Source organism: Temnothorax nylanderi, unplaced genomic scaffold (genome assembly GCF_030848795.1).
Source record: "Temnothorax nylanderi isolate EJ_2023f unplaced genomic scaffold, tnyl_v1.0 TNYL_tig0289_pilon, whole genome shotgun sequence".
Classification (NCBI taxonomy): Eukaryota; Metazoa; Arthropoda; class Insecta; order Hymenoptera; family Formicidae; genus Temnothorax; species Temnothorax nylanderi.
Window position 1 is genome coordinate 216,404 of NW_027249351.1, and position 19,305 is coordinate 235,708.

The following is a 19,305-nucleotide window of genomic DNA, read 5'->3' on the forward strand; positions in this document are numbered from 1 at the left end:
AGTCGTGGCCGGGTGTTGATCTATGCAGGATCAGCGCTAGATTAGAGTAAAACAGATGACAAGTTTCGTTCTGTGAACAGAATACGTGATTAGCATTGTGAGCATTTGTGGTGCTCACTCGTGAGTGATCGTTTGATTATCAGCGATTGATACGGGAAGTAGCACCACTTTCGTGACAGGCCGCGTAAGCACGGTCTTCGCAGTCCGGACGGTGATCACGCGGACGATGCCGTCGTCGCCAGGGTGCAGCGAGGTGATGCGCGCCAAGGGCCATCTCGTTGGTGGTGCAGTCTCGCTTGTGATGAGGCACAAGGACCCGATTTCCGGTGCAGGGCTCGTCTTCCACCACTTTTGCCGCGATGCAAGGCTCTGGAGATACTCGCGAGCCCACCGCTGCCAAAAGTGGTCTCGCATGAGCTGCACGTGTCGCCACCGATCGAGCCGATTGACAGCCGTGTCGTCGAGGGCCGGTTCCGGAATGGCGTTGAGCGGGCTCCCGATGAGAAAGTGGCCTGGAGTCAGTGCCGTGAAGTCGTCTGAATCGTCGGACATTGCTTGCAGGGGGCGTGAATTGAGGCAGGCCTCCACCTGCGCGAGGAAGGTGGACATTTCCTCGAATGTCAGTGTTGTCTCGCCAATTACTCGCCGAAGGTGGTGTTTCGCCGACTTCACGGCGGCTTCCCATAGCCCTCCAAAGTGAGGGGCGGAGGGAGGATTGAAGTGCCAGCGTGTCCCCTGTCCTACAGTGTTGTGAGCGATGCGACGGCCGTCGGAGGTGGAGGCCCGGAAGAGTTCCTGGAGTTGTCGGTCGGCTCCCACAAAATTGGTGCCGCAATCGCTGAATACGTCGCTGCACACGCCGCGGCGTGAGGTGAATCGGCGAAATGCGGCAAGGAAAGCGTCGGAGGAATAATCAGACGCAACTTCTAAGTGCACGGCGCGGGTGCTCATGCAGACAAAGACGGCGATGAACGCCTTATGCGCCTTGTGTCCTCGGCCCCTTGTGGTGCGAAGCATGATTGGTCCAGCATAATCCAGCCCAGTTCGGAGAAAAGGCCGCGACGGTGTAACTCGGGCCCCGGGTAGATTGCCCATTGGCGGCTGTGGAGTTGCCGCCCGCCAACGAGCACATGTGACACATCGATGCAGCAGTTGTTTCACCACGGCTCGTCCTTGAGGTATCCAGTACTGCTGACGGACGGTGCCCAGAGTGAGTTGCACCCCCCCGTGCAGTGTTCGTCGGTGACAGGAGTCCACAATGAGTCGAGTGAGCCACGACGTAGGCGGGATGATTCTCGGGTGGCGTTCGTCGAAGGTAAGTATGGAGTGTTTCAGGCGGCCTCCGACTCGGAGAGTCCCGTGAGCGTCGAGGAAGGGATTCAGCCGGGCGAGCCGACTGCGATGATGAACAGGCTGAGTGTCCTTGAGTGTGGTGATCTCGGTGTTGTAATGGCAGTGCTGCACGGTGCGGAGCCAAACGTGAAGTGCGCGAGTGACTTCCTCGGGAGTGAGTGAAGTTTTCTGAGGCCGGCGCCAGCGTAGACACCAAGCTGTCACTCGAAGAAGCCGCTGCAGCCCAGAGAAGCGGCGCAGCAACTCAGGCTCGGTCACCTCCACAATGGCGGTGCTGCAGGACACCCTCTGCTCCCCGGTGTCCTCGTCGAAGTCCTCGTTGGGCTCGCTCGGCCAGCAGGATTTAGGGAGTGTGAGCCACTCAGGGCCGTTCCACCACAGAGGATGGTCCAAAAGTTCGCGAGGAGAAATGCCGCGCGAGGCACAATCGGCGGGATTCTCACTCCCCGGTACGTGGTGCCATCGGGCTTCCGGGAGGCGCCGTTGTATGTGGGATACGCGGTTCGCGACGTATGTCTTCCATCGCGATGGATGACCACGAATCCAGTGGAGGGTCACCATGGAGTCCGACCACAAGTGAGTCTCCGAATCAGGCAGCTTCAACGTGTCCTGAACGTGGTGCGCGGTGTCAGTGAGGAGGGCGGCGGCCGAGAGTTCGAGGCGCGGCAGTGACACTTGCTTGAGCGGGGCGACCCTTGTTTTTGCCGCGAGCAGGTGCACCTGAATGTCTCCGGACGCGGTTGTCACGCGGAGATAGACGACAGCCGCGAAGCCGCGCTCCGACGCGTCGGCGAATCCGTGGATTTCGAACCGAGTTTCGCACGTTCCGACACCGATCCAGCGGGGAATCCGCACAGCCTCGAGGATGGGAAGCTCGGCGATGAGCTCCTGCCACACGCGCGCGTCGGCTGGTGGAAGTGGAGTGTCCCATTCGAGTCTCTGCATCCACGCAGATTGCATGAGAATTTTTGCGCGCACAACGACCGGAGCGAGCCATCCGAGCGGGTCAAACAATCGGGCGGTTTCAGCTAGTGCGGTTCGTTTCGTGAATGTGGCGACGACGCGTGACTTGATCTGGAACGCGAAACTGTCTGTGCCCGTGAACCATCGCAAGCCGAGAGTGGAGTGGCTCTCGAGCTCCCACGCGTGTGACGTTTGGTGTAACCGGTGCGCGAGAGGAATCCCGTCGAGCACGTCCTCGTTGTTGGCGGCCCACTTACGGAGCGGGAATCCGCCCGCCATGCACAACTCACGAAGTTGAGTCTGGAGAACGATTGCGCCGCGGAGGGTTGACGCACCAGTGACGACATCGTCCACATAGCAGTCCTCTTCAAGGGCCGCTGCACCCTCCGGATATCGGGCTTGCTCGTCCTTGGCCAGTTGCTTGGTGGATCTTATGGCAAGGAACGGCGAACCCGCCATGCCGTACGTTACGGTGCTCATGCGGTAGTCTAGCACTTCACTCGTCGGGGTCGGGCGCCACACGATGCGCTGATAGTCGCGGTCATCGGGATGTACCAGCACTTGACGGTACATCTTTTCGATATCAGCTATCATCGCGAACAAGTGACGACGCCATCGGAGCAGGACGTCCACCAGCGACGGCACAAGATTCGCGCCCACATGCAGGAAGGAGTTGAGAGTCTCGCCCGTCGATACGCGTTGCGACCCGTTAAACACGACGCGGAGTTTAGTGGTGGTACTCGCCTCCTTGAGGACGCCATGATGGGGTAAGTAAACAACTGACTCACCCTTTTGAGGAGCGGCTGCCACCGTCATGTGCTCAAGGTCCTCGTACTCTTTCAGGAAGGCCTGGTACAGCTCGCCGAATCTGGGATCCCGGGCACTCTTCCGTTCCATGGACCTGAGGAGGTGCAGCGCGGCATGACGAGTCTCGTGGAGGTCTGCTGGAGGAGCTGCCCAAGGAAGGCGCACCATGTATCGTCCCGACGGCAGCCGGGTGTGCGTTTGTGCGAAGTGGTCCTCGCATTGTTGCTCGGCAGGAGTCAGGGTTGCGACCGGCTTGGCCCCCTCCTCCTGTTCCCAGAATCTTTGCACCAGGCTAGTGAGTTCGTGGTCGATAGCGGCGTGGCAGGACGAAGCTCCGTGCAGCGAGGCTGCAGTCGCGCCGCCGGAGATGATCCAGCCGAAAACTGTGCGCTGGGCAATGGGCGCCTCAGGATCGCCCTTTCGAAGGCCCTCCTCGAGGATGACGGAGCAGACCTCGGCTCCGAGCAGCAGCTCGACTGGATCAGTGGCCGAGAACTGAGGATCCGCCAATTGGAGGTCGAGGAGGTGTGGCCAGGAGTCGATCTGTCGCAGGCCTGTGCCGTGGTAGAGCGACAGGTGCGGCAAAACGACGGCGACGGCGGTGACTGTTGCTCCAGTCACATTGGAAGTTAGCTGCAGGGTGACCTTTCCTCGAGCCTGGCCGGAACGAGTCCCTCCGATGCCGAAGATGGCGAAGGTCGACTTGGAGCGCTGCAGCTTGAGTCGTTGCGCCAGCGCCTCGGAGATCAGCGAAACCTCTGAACCCTGGTCAACCAGAGCTCTCACTGGGTGTTGAATCCCATGGCGGTCGGTGATGGAGAGGCGTGCGGTGGCCAGCAGAATGGCCTTGCGATCGTCGCCATGTTGCACGGCCGTGAGTGTGCTGGCCTCGGCGATCGCCGGTTTGGAGGTGGCATCATGCAGCAGCGAATGGTGCTTCGCATTGCAGATGATGCACGTCTTGGTCGACGGGCACTTGGCAATTGGGTGGTTGCCCAAGCAATTGGAGCATAGGCTCTTGCTCTCGACGATGGTCTTCCTCTCGCTAGGAGTCTTCGCTCGAAAGTCACTACAGCCCATCAGATAGTGCGAGCCCTTGCACACCACGCAGCTGCCCGCCCCAGAGGTTGTCTTGGCATGGTTTGACTTCGCGGATCGGGCGCCGCTGGCCTTGGCTTGGCTGGCCTTGGGCTCGCCCTTGGATGTGACAGGCGTGAGGGCCTCGAGCGAGCGAATCTTCTCGATGACGAAGATGCGGAAGGTGTCGTACTCGGGAGGCTTCGACGATGTCCTGATGGCGGTCTCCCAGTCACGCCGAGTTTGCTGATCAAGGAGCTCGACCGCGATGTGGACAAAGAGGTCCATGCCGTGAGTGGCGATCGGTCGGCCGAGACTCTCCTGAGCATTTACGGTGTTCGTCATGGCGTGGAAGATCCGTCGCAGCTCAGTCGCAGATTCGCTCTTCATCTTTGCGAGAGCCGTGAAAGCGGAGAAGTTGGAACGCACCAAGACTCGCTGATTTTCGTAGAACTCCCGGAGCGTAGCCCAGGCTCGCTCAAAATTGCCACGCATAAGAGGTAGATCTCTCACTAATTTTGCTGCTTCACCTTGCAGGGACGTTCGAAGATAATGCAGCTTCTCAACGTCAGTGATCGAGGAATGGCGATTGACGACGGAGAGGAACAGGTCTCGGAAGGAGAGCCAGTCCTCAATGGCCCCAGAGAACTGAGGCAGATTGATGCGCGGCAGGAGGTTGTGCGGAGTGGCCTCTCTGGCCGAGGCGGTTGCTGCACTGCCACTTTCCTCCGCTTGCTTCAGAGAGTTTTCCCAGTCAATCAGGGTGCCCCGTTGCAGAACGTAAGCATTCTCTGTTGTCTCGTATAGATCTGTCTTGTAGTAATCTGTTTCTCCGAGTTCAGCAAGACATCGCGTGAGGAGAGTCTCATGTTGGGCTTCAAATTTTTCCCAGTTGGAGTCCAGCGTTTTAATGCGAGCCTCAAGGATGCCTTGAGAGACGTTGGATCTGCCCAACTTCCGCGTGTTATCAGTTGCTCGGGAGATGCGGGTGAACAGCTCTTGCTGTCTCAAGATGAGCGCATTCACATCGAGACTCATGACGATTGCTTTGCAGGTTTACTGGAGCTGACCGAAGCACGCACTCAAGCACCGTACCCGGACGCGGAACACGAATCCGGCTCGAAGGACCAAAAAATGTTTAAGCGCGCGCGATGGGCGGTCAGGAGAAGGAGGATCGGTTTTGTATCTCGACAGAGTTTCTGATTCTAATAAGTTTATTATCACAAACAGTCTACAATAAAGTTCTCGAATGATCACAGTTTCCGGTTCAGATTCACTACGACTAGAGTTACGAGAGACAACGATGTCTATTCCGAGCGAGAGCGAACAATCTTCTCTCATTACCATGCGACGCTAATTTATAAGCTCGGTTCGTGTGTGACGTCTCATCCACCACTCCAATAGAATAGCTTCCTTTAAAATAATCGCGTTGCATTGGGCGCCTCGAGGGCCGAAGCCCTTTACGTCACGTCTCCATGCCGATTCCTGCAGCGTGGTTGGTGGATGAGGCGTCACGTGAAGGGAGCGCACACGCTCGGAGCGCTCCGCGATACGGTGGCTGTCCTGATTGCCGTTGGTTGTTGTCAATTTCACCGCGTGACCTGTCGACTTTACAGGCGACAGACCAACGACAAGCAGGAGGAATAACACGCAGGGCTAACAGGATCGCGATAATAATACAGTTGTTTTTCTGGAGATCGAAAACATGTCTCGAGACGAGGACCGTCGAAGTCCCGATATTTCAATGCCCCGATTTTAGCTCTGCTTTCGGACACAGGTCCATTAGCTTTTAAGTCCATTTTAAAGAAGAAAGTATATCTACATTTTCTAACACTACACGTAATTGTCAGAATATTGTCATCACAAGAATTAAACGAACATCTTAGCTATGCGCAAGAATTGATTCTTTTCTTTATAAAGACGTTTAAGAAACTATACGGAATTCATAATATGTCACATAACGTACACAGTCTTGTACATCTTGTAGATGACGTAAAAAAATTTGGACCGATTGATAATATTAGTGCCTTTAAGTTCGAAAATTACATGCAAATTTTGAAGAAATACATTAGAAAGTCAGAGAAACCTTTACAGCAAGTAATACGGAGATATAGTGAAAGCTACATAAACTCAGATTCATCACTGTCGATGACGTCTGTTACGAAACATCCGTATTTCAAGGAGATACATTTTGACGGTCCATTAACGGACAATAGTAGCAATCCGCAATACAAAGTTGTTAAGTACAAGGGAATAACATTAAAAGCTGGGTCATTAGCGGATAATTGTTGTGGCTTAACATGTGGTGCCATTGTATCAGTACAAAATATTGCTTTTTGTACAGAACGAAATATTCCAATGATCATAGGTCACGAATTCTTAGATAAAGAAGATCTGTATAATATTCCTTGTCCTTCGTCGCTACTTGGTACTTATATCGTGTGCTCACAGTCCAATTTAAAATCGTGGTCATTACATAACATTATAAACAAATATGTAAAATTACCTTATGAAGATGAAAAATATGCAGTTTTTCCATTAATTCATATGGAAACGTAAATTGTATGTTTATTGACACAGAATGACCGAAAAGACGTGTTATGCGGTCGTAGAGTTTATGGATGGTCTACAAGTTATCCCTACAAATTGGTTAAGTCAAGATCGACGAAGTGCCCTTTGGCCTAATTTCACAAATAACAAGAGTTATGATAAAGCAATCAAGACGATGATAGATCCGGAATCAACGTGGGCGAGCCATTCTATAAAAAAAATATTTGGGACATTTGGTAAGCGACGTTATATGTCTTTAGTGAATGTATTATTTTTGTATATGTTGCTATTCCTTAACAATATAGTTTAACAATACAATTTTATTTTAATTATATTATTTTGTTGCAGTTTCTTACGTAAGAGCAATGAAGAAGTTAAAAGAGGCCGAAGATACATCTGATTTGAATTCTGGCACCGAAAAGGAAGAATTCTTGAAAAAATCAAGAAAACTTAGAGCCGCAAAACCTATTGATTCGAGTAACGACGAAGAAGAAGAATCTGATGACAGTTTTGTTTCGGAGCTCCCAACTATTCCTAAAAAACGTTGTCACGAGATAACACAAAATATGTCGAAAAATAAAGTGAGCAGGCCACGAAAAGGTAAGAGAATTAATAAATATCATTATAATTCACTGCTGTGTTTCTATTAAAAGTATTAATAGAAACACAGCTAGTGAATTGTAATAATACAGTGAAAAGAAATATTTCAATAACATAATTTTATATTTGTATTATAGACATTAACTACATTGGTGTTGAAGATAACGCCAATAAAGAGAACAATGATCAAAATATTGCATCGTATGACATAACGAAAAAAAATTCTCGTAACAATTATAACGCCAATAAAGAGAAAAGTGTTCAAAATATTGCATCGTATACAACGAAAAAAAATTCTGGTAAGAATTATTTTTGTCCTAGAAAATTAGGAATATTCAGGGTTGGCATGTTTTAAACAATTTGTTTAAAACTGTCTGATTAAAACTGATTTAAAACAGTGGACACTGTTTTAAACATTTTTGTTTTAAACAGTTTTAAACTACTGTTTAAAACTGTTTAAAACACTGCAATTAAAAACGTGATTATTTAGAAAAAATTGCAAAAAAAACAAAAACTAAACTTTTATTTAGTTTTTTATCTATATTATTTATGTAGCATATAAATATAAAAATATATATACTAAAATAAAAATTAAAAATGATAAGATGGGTATTATTCTATTATTTTAGCAGAATATTTATTTTTAGATATTAAATAACAGTCATCGCAATAAAGACTACTTAACTTAGTAGATATTAAATGACTTTACATTTTAGCAGTTTAAAATAATAGTACATAGCAGGTATATTTTAGCATTTTAAAGTAATAGTGTATAGCAGGTAGCAGGTCAGTAGTACGTAGTTGTAGTTATTGATATTTAATATATTCAATAAATCTTTATTTCACTCCCCTTCCGGGGTTGGAAAGGCGTTTTTTTCAGTAAAAACGTTCCCAAAAACCTTTACAATTTCTGCTATACAAATAAAATCATATACATTATACATTCAATCATTAATCATATACATTTTATATCTATAATATAATTTTTCTTATTTCTTCTTTCCCCGACCTGGTCATTGAGCGACCTCACATCTCATTTCCCTTCCCTTCGGCACCCTTCTGGTCATCTCTTTCAGCTTCCTTTAATTCCGCACCCCTCTGACTTCCTCCTTTCTGTCACTGCTCTTCCCTTTTCTTTCCGGCTCTCTCCCTCCTCTTGTTCGACGCCTTCCTTCTTTCTTATTCTACGTTCACTCTGCAAATAACTGTATTAAAGATTATTCTTACATTCTTACAATCTTACCTCCTTTTCCCCTTCCTCTCCCTTAATGCTTCTCTCTTTATCTCCCTTCATCTCTCCTTTCCATCCTAAATTTCTCCTATTCTTTTTTCTTCCTATCTGCTTCGTCCTCGTCCGTATCCATAAGGAGATTCTCCTCCATCCTTTTCGCTCTTTCTTCCTCCGCGGTTCTCTTTGGCCTCCCGCTTTCCTTTCCTCTCCTCTCTTTTCTCCTTTTTTTCTCCTCTCTTTCTCTTACCCTCGTTTCCACCGACTTGTCCTCGTCCATTTTCACCCGCAATCCGCTCTCTTCCTTTCTCTTTGCATCCAATACCTTCCGCTTATCCTCTTTAACAAAAATCATCAGTATTATTCTCTAATCTTTCTGACTAACTTGCCGCTGTATTAGCCTGCCTTCTTCTTCTCTCCAGCTCTGCCATCCATTTCTCTCCCTCTCCTTTACTATTCAGTATCCTTATGATCTTCTCGCCAATTCCTTCTGGCTTCTCCTCCTCCTCTCCTCTTGTGCACCGCTCTAACACATGCTCCCATGTCTCTGGTTCTGCATCACATATTTTACAGCTTCTTTTCTCTATTGGTTCCCAATATCTTCCACCTCTCATCTCATTACGTAGCCTAAATCTCGCTATCCTGATCATGGACTTCTCTTTCCCTTTTTTCTCTAGGTATTCTGGCCTTCTGATTTCTGCTATCTCCCTGTACCACCTGTTATATCTAGACTCTCTTACTCTTTCATCTCTCTCTTGACTCTGAATGTCTTTGTCTCTTCTTGTTATCTCCTCTATACTGCTCCAGCCATTTCCTCTTTTCCTTTCTATCTCCTCAGTTGCGTATCCTCTTTTTTTATAGAAGCTCCTTCTCTCTTCTTCCCAATTTGCCTTTTCCTTCCTGACATTCCCTTTTATTTCTTTCCAGCATTCTCTTGCAATCTCATTTCCCTCTCCCCTTTCCAGTTTTTCCTCGTATTTCATCGCCCTTTTACCAGCACTTACTCTCATTCTGTCCCTCTTGGTTTCCTCCCTTATCATGTATCCGGGTGTGCTCCAGTCTAGGCCCAATGTCCACCTTATATACCTTTCGTACATTCTTTCTATTTTCTCTCTCTCTTTCCATTCCCACACTTCTGCTCCATATAAAGCTATGCTTGCTACCAGCGAATCGTATAACTTAATTCTTCTTATCCAGTCTCTTCCAAATAACCTTTTTCCTATTCCCCAAACCTGTCTCATTGCTATGGTAGCTTTCCTTACTCTTTCGTTGATATGCGCCTCCTGTCCTCCGTTCTTTTGGAATGTGTAGCCTAGATAGCAGAATTCCTTTACCTCCTCTATTTCTTCTCCCTTCCATTTCCATTCCATTTTCTTCATGTTACCTCCTCCCTTCCTGAATCTCATTACCTTTGTTTTCCCTACATTCACTCTCAGCTTTTTTCTGTCGAAATATTTCTCCAGTCTTTTCATCATCCTCTTCATCTCCTCTTCGTCCTCTGCTATAGCTACTACATCGTCTGCGTATGCTAACGTCCAAAATTTTATTCTCCCTACTACCACGCCTCCATCTTGCCCCCTCCTCATTGTTTCCTCTAAGTCTGCCAGCAGCAGTATAAAGAGCATAGCGCTCGGCGGGCATCCCTGTCTGACTCCTTTGACCGTCCAGAAGCATGATCCCTTTTCTCCTTTCACTCTTACCACGCTTCTTGTCTCTTCGTACAGATCTTCTATCCTAGTTCTCAGCTGTTCACTAATCCCTTCTCTTTTCAGTACCTCCCAAATTTTTTCTCTGTTCACGGAGTCGAATGCTGCTTTCAGATCAATAAATGCTGCCACTAGCTTCCCTCTTTTTTTGCTAACAGCCTTTCCAATTACATAATTCAGTGCGTATGTATTCTCCATTGTACCCCTTCCTTTCCTGAACCCTGCCTGTGTTTATGGTAATATTCTTCTTTCTTCCGCCTCCTTCTCCAATGTTTTCGGCAAAATTGCCGCGTATATTTTGTAGCTTGTGTTCATTAATGTCACCCCTCTGTAATCTTGTGCTTCTTTTCCTTCTCCTTTCTTTACTATTGGCACTATTATACCTTCTTTCCAGTCTTCTGCAATTTCTTCTGTCCTCCACGCTGTATCACATACTTCCCATATTTTTTCCTTCAATCTCTCTCCTCCATATATCCATACCTCATTTGGCAATCCATCCGTACCTGCTGCTTTCTTTTCTTTCATTTCTTTAATTACTTCTTCCACTTCCTCTCTTCTTATTCCTTCCTGCTCCTCTTTGCTACCCATTCTTTCCTCTCCCTTCCTATTTTTTTCACGCGGTTTCACAGTTACTCCTTCCAATAGCTCCATGAAGTGTTTATTCCATTGCTCCTCCGTTATTTCTTCGCAAACCTCTTTTCTACCCTTCCTTTCTCTGTTTATAAATCTCCATACTTCCTTCTCGCTAGTTGCTTCTCTCGCCTCTTTTATAACTCTCTCCCTTTCTATCTCTTTCTTCTCTTTTATTTTCTCCTCATATTCTTTTTTCTTTAGAATGTACCTCTTTTTATCTACTTTTCCCTTCCTCCATTTAACTAGTTTCTCTCGTGCTTCTCTCCTTAGTCTTACACATTCACTATCCCACCATCTGCTTTTTTTCTTCGATCTCTGGTGCTTCTCTTATTTCTTTCCAAACAGCAGCCTGTTTTATCTCTCTATACACAGAGAGGTTAGATTGACATGTAGACTGTGCGTGTGTCTTGCGTTTTGCGAACTGCGGCCTATGTAGACCGGGCTTAACGGCGCGCTTTATTTCTCACAGCCTCCGCCGTTAGCATTTTCAATTTTTTAAATTTTGGCAACGTTATTTATATATTTACAGTTTAATGTTACGCTAGCGAAAAATTTAAATGCCTGATAGCGTTTTTCTTTGGCAGAACTGGTGCGCACTCAGTGCACATTAAAGCCGTCGTACACAAATCAACGTAAAGTGTATGTTTAACCCTAGAGAGCATATGTGGGGTAATACGTTACCCCACGCGAAATTCAAATTACGCCCCTGACTTAGGAAGGTTAGTTTTCATACCGAGACCCTAACCATATGATTCAGTTTAGTCATTCGGCAGTCGACCTCTGTCATTCAGCGAGTGCGTTAGATCCGTGCGACAGCTGTGATCGAAAAAGAAAATTGTTTGGGGTAACGTATTACCCCACTCGGCCGTTTACGCTCGACATTTACCACAGTAAGTATATTTCAGATTTTTTGTGAAAATGACTCATTTTGGCGTTTTCATCGTGTATTCAAAAGTTTTTCGTGTAAAAAATTTTTATTGACAAAAAAAAGCATAAAATGACCCTGTGCTGTTCTTGCACAGCAACTGATTAAAACTTTGTTTTTGTGGAGTTAATTTTACTGTTTCTACTTTTATAACTTTTGACTACCTTTTAAATAAATAATAATTGACAGAATCTGTTTTACTTTCCATTTCTTGCGATTTTTCCCATCCGACAGTTTTTCGTCATTTCCTCTACTTCAGACGTTCAAAGAAATATGTTTTTTTTAAGAAACGAAAAAGTCGCTTATATGCCCTTGAAGGTTGTCTATTCCTCTTTCAAAATCCGTTGGAATTTTTAAAATCGGTGAATTTTATGAAAAACTACAGCATTTTTTATAAAAAAAAGTCATTTCAGCCAAATTTTTGGTTCCTTTTTTGTTTTTCGAAATTTTTGTACTGTTTTTTTTTACTACCAGAAATTGATAACTACTATCGTCTTCCTTATTAAAAAACGAAAAAAATCATCTATTACAAAGTTTTTTAACAACAAATAGAAACATTATTACACGCGGTACAAGTTTGGGGTAATTTATTGCCCCGCTTGGCCTGTCACGTATGAGAAAATTCATATATGCTCTCTAGAGTTAATATAAACGGGTTAAGTCACGAAAGCCTCTATACTTTATTGTACTATTTGGTAAAATATGTATTGGGTATTTTATCAATCAAAATATTTGCATTTTACTTTAAATATTAAAGATTAAATCAGTGTACAACGGCTTTAATGTGCACTGAGTGCGCACTAGTTCTGCCAATGAAAAACGCTGACATTATTATTACTTATGGATGTTCCGCACATATTTTAAATCTTCTTGCATAGATCAAAGCTATCAAGTATTTTTTTTGCTTGTTTAAAACATGTTTTTTTGTTTAAAACATGTTTTTTTATACCTTAGTTTAAAACACAAATAAAACATAAAACATTGTTTTAAACAAAAAAAACAATGTTTTTTGTTTAAAATAAAAAAAACATGTTTTTTGCCAACCCTGATTAAAATATAAACATTTACCCATGCATGGTGTATCACTTCCCATGTTACCAATTAGCGAATCTCTGTTTTGTGACTCTTCACATCTATATATATTTGAATATAGATGGAACAGCATTGCATTTCAGTTTTCTTAATCCGTCTATTCTATTTTGTTCATACTGATCAGGAGTGAAATGATCCTGGAAAATGCAGTAACGTCATGCATTTATTTAATTTATTTACGTAATTTATTGTGCATTCTCTAATCATAAATTTTTATTTCTGTCTGCATTATGATTACGATGCTTTCATTATCTAATTATCTATTATCCGACGAATTCGTAAGCTACATATAAATATAAATATATATATATTATTAAGCATTATTATAATGGTAAATTTTTACAATTAGGGCCCCAACCAGAAATCAATTGAAAAGAGGTAAATTCTATGTATTTTTGCCCCCCGAATCCAAAACTGTTGATAAAATTTGGGGGTCGCTTGTATTTTTTAAGTATCCTTAAGAAAATGAAAAAAAACACTAAACTCGGATATTTGGGTTTTTTATTTATCAAATACGGATTAATTATTATTCATTGTCGGTTGTATTCTCTTCCGGTGTAAAAAATTTTCCGATGGCTTCGAAAAAAGCAACTATTCTGTCACTAAACTTGTATCGCCGGTAATTATGCAGTAACAGGGACCACCCTCCGATGACCTTGACATATGTTGTCAAGGTCACCCTCCTGAATGACCTTCGGATGGTTTTAGCCGTCGCTCGTTATTCGTTAAAAAGTTATTAACAAAAATAGTTTGGAAAATATAGCAGTTATTTTAAGTATTGAGAGGCATAAACGACCAATATTACGTCTTTTTTTAAAGTAGAGAATATCTCGTTTCGCGTGAAAGTTGCTGCTTTCTTAGTGCTAGGTTAGTGACGCGCTTTAAAAGTATTTAAGTGTTTAAAGCGCGTCAATTAACCTATGTAGGTTAGTGACGCACATAGGTTAATGACGCACTTTAAATAGTTAAATACAAAATATCTGCTTTAATGAAAATCACAACTTCAAAATAATACATTCAATTTTATTTATATATTGGATTCATATTAAGATCTAACATTTCTCTATCGAAAAGGCTGTAACTGTACACACGGCTGCGTCGCATTTGTCCCAATTGCTACAAAGAATTAAAAACAATATACTTGTTTGCTATAATTATTATCAATTAATATTGAAAGAATTACCTCATGATTTAAATATCGATATCTATACTCAATATTGCGCTTCCTCTCAGATGTGTATGCATTTTTTAGCGTGAAAGCTAATACATCATGCAAAAATTCTTCCGATACCCTATTTATATATGCAAAATTGACAATAATCATTCGGTTATAATCCGTAAAATTTTTATCCCAGAACATTTGCCGTATAAATTTCGGCCACGTATTTGCATTGCCAATGATGTCCTGAATCGCAAGCCACGGATTATTGTTTAATTGCTGGACTGAGTATGCCATTGTAAGATTAAGATGTGCAGGTTGTAAATGACAAGATGTTTATTTAAGTAAGACGCGTCACGACACACTGGCTACACGACACACTGACTACGCGTAGTAATATTGAGTGACATACCAAGAGCTGCGTACAGGTGAATCTCATGTGAAGCTTTGTTTACATAAAAGTATAAACATAAAAAAAGACGTAATATTGGTCGTTTATGCCTTTCAATACTTAAAATAACTGCTATATTTTCCAAACTTTTTTTGTTAATAACTTTTTAATGAATAACGAGCGACGGCTAAAACCTTCCGAAGGTCACTCAGAAGGGTGACCTTGACAACATATGTCAAGGTCAAGGTCATCGGAGGGTGGTCCCTATTACTGCATAATACCCTTTGATATATTATATAGGATAGCATACTGTGCAAGGTGAAGCAAGGTCTACCCCACAAAGTCATTAACTTTTGAAAATAATGATTTTATGTCAATTTTACCACAATATCTTAGTAAATACAAGCGACCCCCAAATTTTATCAACAGTTTTGGATTTGGGGGGCAAAAATACATAGAATTTACCTCTTTTTAATTGATTTCACGTTGGGGCCCTAATTGTAAAAATTTACCCAAAATTTCACTGTAATACCTCACAGAGTCTGCAGTTGTTGTTCGGCGTCCAGCCTTTTCGTCCGATTCTGCAAACCCATTCAGCTCTCCGAACTGAATCAGTCGGTAACCGATGTAACATTTTTCCTGTACCTTGCTGCGAAAAGCAACCGTCTGCACAACACTGCGGCATTTTGTACAAAATACTTTTTTCGCATTCTTTTCGTCACACACAAGTTGACATCAGAATCAGACCACAATCACCACATCAAACAGGTTATGTTGTCCTCGTGATGTCTTCTTCCTTCATATGGCACTGTCTTTGTCATGTCGAGAAAGAGTGAGAAAGAGCACGGTGTAGAAAGAGATAGACGATACCGACATGGCGGTCGACCAATAGGAACACGCGGTTGTCGGCATTCGCAAGGATCAAAGTTTTCGGACTTTTGCGCTACTCTTATAGATCTAGAGCTCTAACGATCTGCTGTCTCGGCTGTCTCCTTCTCTCTTGAGCTATGACGCGCCGGCTATGAGACGTTGTCACGATGCCACGCATTTCGGGTATCGCGTCTCGTGTCTCGCCGACTGCCAAGTCTCGAGTTGGCAAATCGACGATGATGCGCTACGTTACATTTATAAATATTTATTTAATTATATTTACAATTTTTATATTTATAATATAGCTTTATAATAGCTTTATAATAGCTTTTAAATATACGTATGTATATGTATATGTATATATAGAGATATACACACACACACATATATATATACACATATATACATAAAAGGTATGTTTAACGCTGTTATATATATTATTTATCATATATATAGAATATTTAAGAAATATTAAAAAATGTACAGAATAAAATACGGAACGCATATCTTTATTTTATTTTAAAAATTTATTGAAGCAAAAACATTTTAGTCCGTAAACAGTTTATACGAATTATTTATTTAAATTGTTTGTTATTATCTGATAATTTTTTGATAGTAATGAACTTGTCAATGACAAAAAATCTTCTATAGGGAGGCCATCGTCTAATCTGTCCCACGCGTTCACAAGAGCATGATTTTTTATAATCCAACTATATCTTAATCTTGTTAAAGGCTTTCCTGCCTTTAAAGTCGTCAGATCTCGACGAGTTGTCGCCTGCAATTCTCCTAATTTTTCTGTAAATAAAAAATTAAAGCAAATGGTATATATGTATAATAATATTGTTGCATTCGCGCTGAGTTCGTCAGCTTCGCCCGGTATTTTCCGCCGCGGAGCGTCTTTAGCAACGGGCGTTGCTATGAGTTGTTTATACAGCCCGGCTGTCAGATTTCCTTCGCACTGAAACTCGAGCGGACGTTTCGGGTCTCGTTCTGCATTTGTAAATATTCGCAATAAACCATCCTTTCCTTGCTAAACCTGTGTTCCCTTATTCCGCGGATCGCGAGTGAACGCGCGAGCGAGTGCGGGAGTGCGAAGTGAGTGTGCGGAAGCTGTCGGGGTGCAACATTTTGGGGGCTCGTCCGGGATCGGAAGAGCGTTCTTAGAGACGAGCAGAGAGACGAGCGAGATGACTTCGTCAGCGGCCCCCTCGAGGAAGAGGACGCGGGACGAGACCCTGCCGCAGGCCACGACGCAAGCCGAGACCCTCCAAGCGGTTCTGCAGGAGATGCGTGCGATGCGCGAGGAGCAGGCTCAGAGGGAGCCAGTTTTTACAGCAGAGCTACAATGTTGGGACGAGGAGCTTCTACTCCTCCGCCAACAGCTAAGTCCATCCAATAATAAAGCGTCCGGGGATACAGGGACGCGTTTCGCGCTACTGGGGGCGAGTGATGTGCGCGCGGACCCTACGGCCTATGCCGCGAATTCGGGAGTGAGCGACGCGCGAGAGAGTACGGGGGCGCGGGGGGCGATTGCGGGCGTAAATGACGTGCGCGCGGAGCTCGGGTATAAACTTAAGCCCGACATTTATGACGGATCGGTCCCGTTGCGGGAATTTTTCTCTCAATTCGAAATTATCGCTCGCGCAAATCAATGGAGCGACGCGTCAAGGACCATCGCATTGGCCTCCTGTTTGAGGGGAAAATTGCGCTCGATTCTGGACTCTGTCGAGGACGTAGAAAACCTCGAATACGCAGAGCTGAAATCGAAGCTTGAATTACGTTCCGGGGAGGGGCATCTCTCTCAAAATTATTACTCCCTCTTCACGAATCGAAGACAGAAATTCGGAGAGGGCTTTGTGTCTCTCGGCTCCGAGTTGGAAAGACTTGCCCGGTTGGCGTACCCCGAGTGCCCCTAGCCCTACGCTGTTCGGGATAAGATTGTGTGCTCACAATTTATCTCTGCCTTAACGGACGGTTTTATGAAGAGGACCCTCCAGTTAGAGGGAGTTATCTCTTTGAAATTAGCGGTAGAGAGAGCGAAGGCCGTTAAGGCCATACAGGGGGAAAATTTCGGAGGATTTGGGAAAAGGAGGGAGATTTTTGGAAAACCTTTCGAAAAAGGGGAAAAGAAAGCTTCGCCTCAAAATGAGGGCGGCGAAAAGTCCGAGGGAAAGAAAGAAGGTAGCGTCCGCAAAGATTTTTCGCGCAATTTTCGGAATCGCGTTTCCGCAAAGGAATGCTGGCTTTGTGGTAAGGTTGGACATTTCCGGGCCGAATGTCCCGCGAACACGGAAAAGGGAAACGCGGAATAGTTACTCTCAGCTGGGGGAGAGTCACCCGCGCAGATAAAACCCCGGAAGTTACAATTCGTTCGATTAGTAATAAGAGTGATTATGATAATTTTTGTTACAAGGGAAAATAAATGGGAGGGATTGTTCTTTTAAAATCAATACGGGTTTCGATGTTTCCATTTTGAGTAGGAAGTTTCTCGGAGAGGTTAGAGGGGAAATTCAAGTCGAGAATTGTTCTCTTCGTTATCCCACGGGAGAGAGAGTCCCTGTGGAATTTAAAATGGAGGTAAAAGTTCAAATAGAAAAATTTTCTGAGAAGATTTTAATGTAGGGGAGACCGGGGCTAAAACGTCTACGGGGTAAATACGTCTAATCAAATATCTCGGAACCTGTATATTGTGCGAACTCGCTATTAACATTGTAAACGTTGCTTATAGTACCCATGTGACCAACGGAGTTTCGGCAGGTTACCTGCCGTGTTATGATTTTTAGGAGGGCAAACGTGTTTTCGAAAGGTGAAAGTTACATTTTCTGCGCGTGGAAATTTTGTAATATCTGCAATAATATTTGCTCTCCAAATCTCGAGGTACGTGATTTTAAAGAGTAATGCATGCTGAACACGAATCCAGTGTAGTTTTTTTTATTATCGTTGATGTCTAATATTTCGTGGGCGATCAAACCTGAAACTTGTGTTTGGGGCTAATCGGTCAGTAAGCAGTCCGGGTGCATTTCCAAGGCATTTTCGGGCTCACTGCATATGGAATATGAATAAGACGGGAATTACAACCGTTCAGACACCGAATAGAGTCATCGGACGTCGAAGAGTGAAACAAGTCGGACGAGTGACTTCTGCGGAAAGAGGAATTCTCGTAACTATTTTTTAATAATGTTTTGCATAAAAATTTTAAATAAATTTTTATATTTTTCTCTTAAAAAACAATTATTGCATGTATCCTATTATTTTTTAGAATTAGATGTACGTATATGTATTGAAAATGCAGTGCAGACTGTTATACCCCGGCATTTTTGAGATTTCAATTTTTCCACCGTTGTCGTTTTTGCTCTATACCGGTTAAACAAAGCGACGTAGACAAAAATTTCCTATATAAATTTTGTAGCTAAAGGTTGTGACCGAACGGCACAATGTCAGGCCCGATTCACGCGGCTATCTGTCCGTCTAACGGTCGCCACTCGGTTTGACCTCTGTTCACCGAGAAGGTATGTATCAGTGTTTCCTTGCTATGCTTTATGAACGTGTCATCAAACTAATTAATCCCTTATTATTTTCAGGTTCCCGCCACGGATGGACGACTTCCAGCATCAACCCCCGGATCATCGACTCCAATCGCCGCCGTATCTCAACGCAGGATGAAGATGGCGGACCACCGCCTCTTCAGGTAAGTATCGGTACGTCGGTCAACTAACTCCAAAATTTAATCAAATTTTCAGGTTCCCGCAACGGATGGCGCGCCTGTGCCGTCTCCCCAGTGATCATCGGTAATAACCTTCGACCAGGATCAACGTACGGCCGAGATGTCTGACCATCGGCTACCACGGGTAAGTATACGTATGTCAGTCAATCAACTCGGTTAATTAACTATATTTTCAGGTTATCGCTATGGATGCCTCGTCAGTGCCGCCGCCCGATGGATCACAGGTG

General features: G+C 44.3%; 3 protein-coding genes across 3 annotated transcripts; 2 read left to right on the top strand and 1 right to left on the bottom strand.

Moving 5' to 3' along the window:
* Positions 1-114: 114 nt before the first annotated feature.
* On the bottom strand, positions 115-5,238 carry LOC139780643 (uncharacterized). Its single transcript, XM_071719364.1, has one exon. It carries the CDS (start codon positions 5,236-5,238, stop codon positions 115-117), a length of 5,124 nt encoding a protein of 1,707 aa, XP_071575465.1.
* Positions 5,239-5,675: 437 nt separating this feature from the next.
* LOC139780644 (uncharacterized) lies at positions 5,676-6,759 on the top strand. Its single transcript, XM_071719365.1, has 2 exons — positions 5,676-5,695; positions 5,883-6,759. Exons 1-2 carry the CDS (start codon positions 5,676-5,678, stop codon positions 6,757-6,759), a joined length of 897 nt encoding a protein of 298 aa, XP_071575466.1.
* Positions 6,760-6,781: 22 nt separating this feature from the next.
* Positions 6,782-7,705, top strand: LOC139780645 (uncharacterized). Its single transcript, XM_071719367.1, has 3 exons — positions 6,782-6,986; positions 7,099-7,350; positions 7,488-7,705. Exons 1-3 carry the CDS (start codon positions 6,782-6,784, stop codon positions 7,703-7,705), a joined length of 675 nt encoding a protein of 224 aa, XP_071575468.1.
* The last annotated feature ends 11,600 nt before the right edge of the window (positions 7,706-19,305 follow it).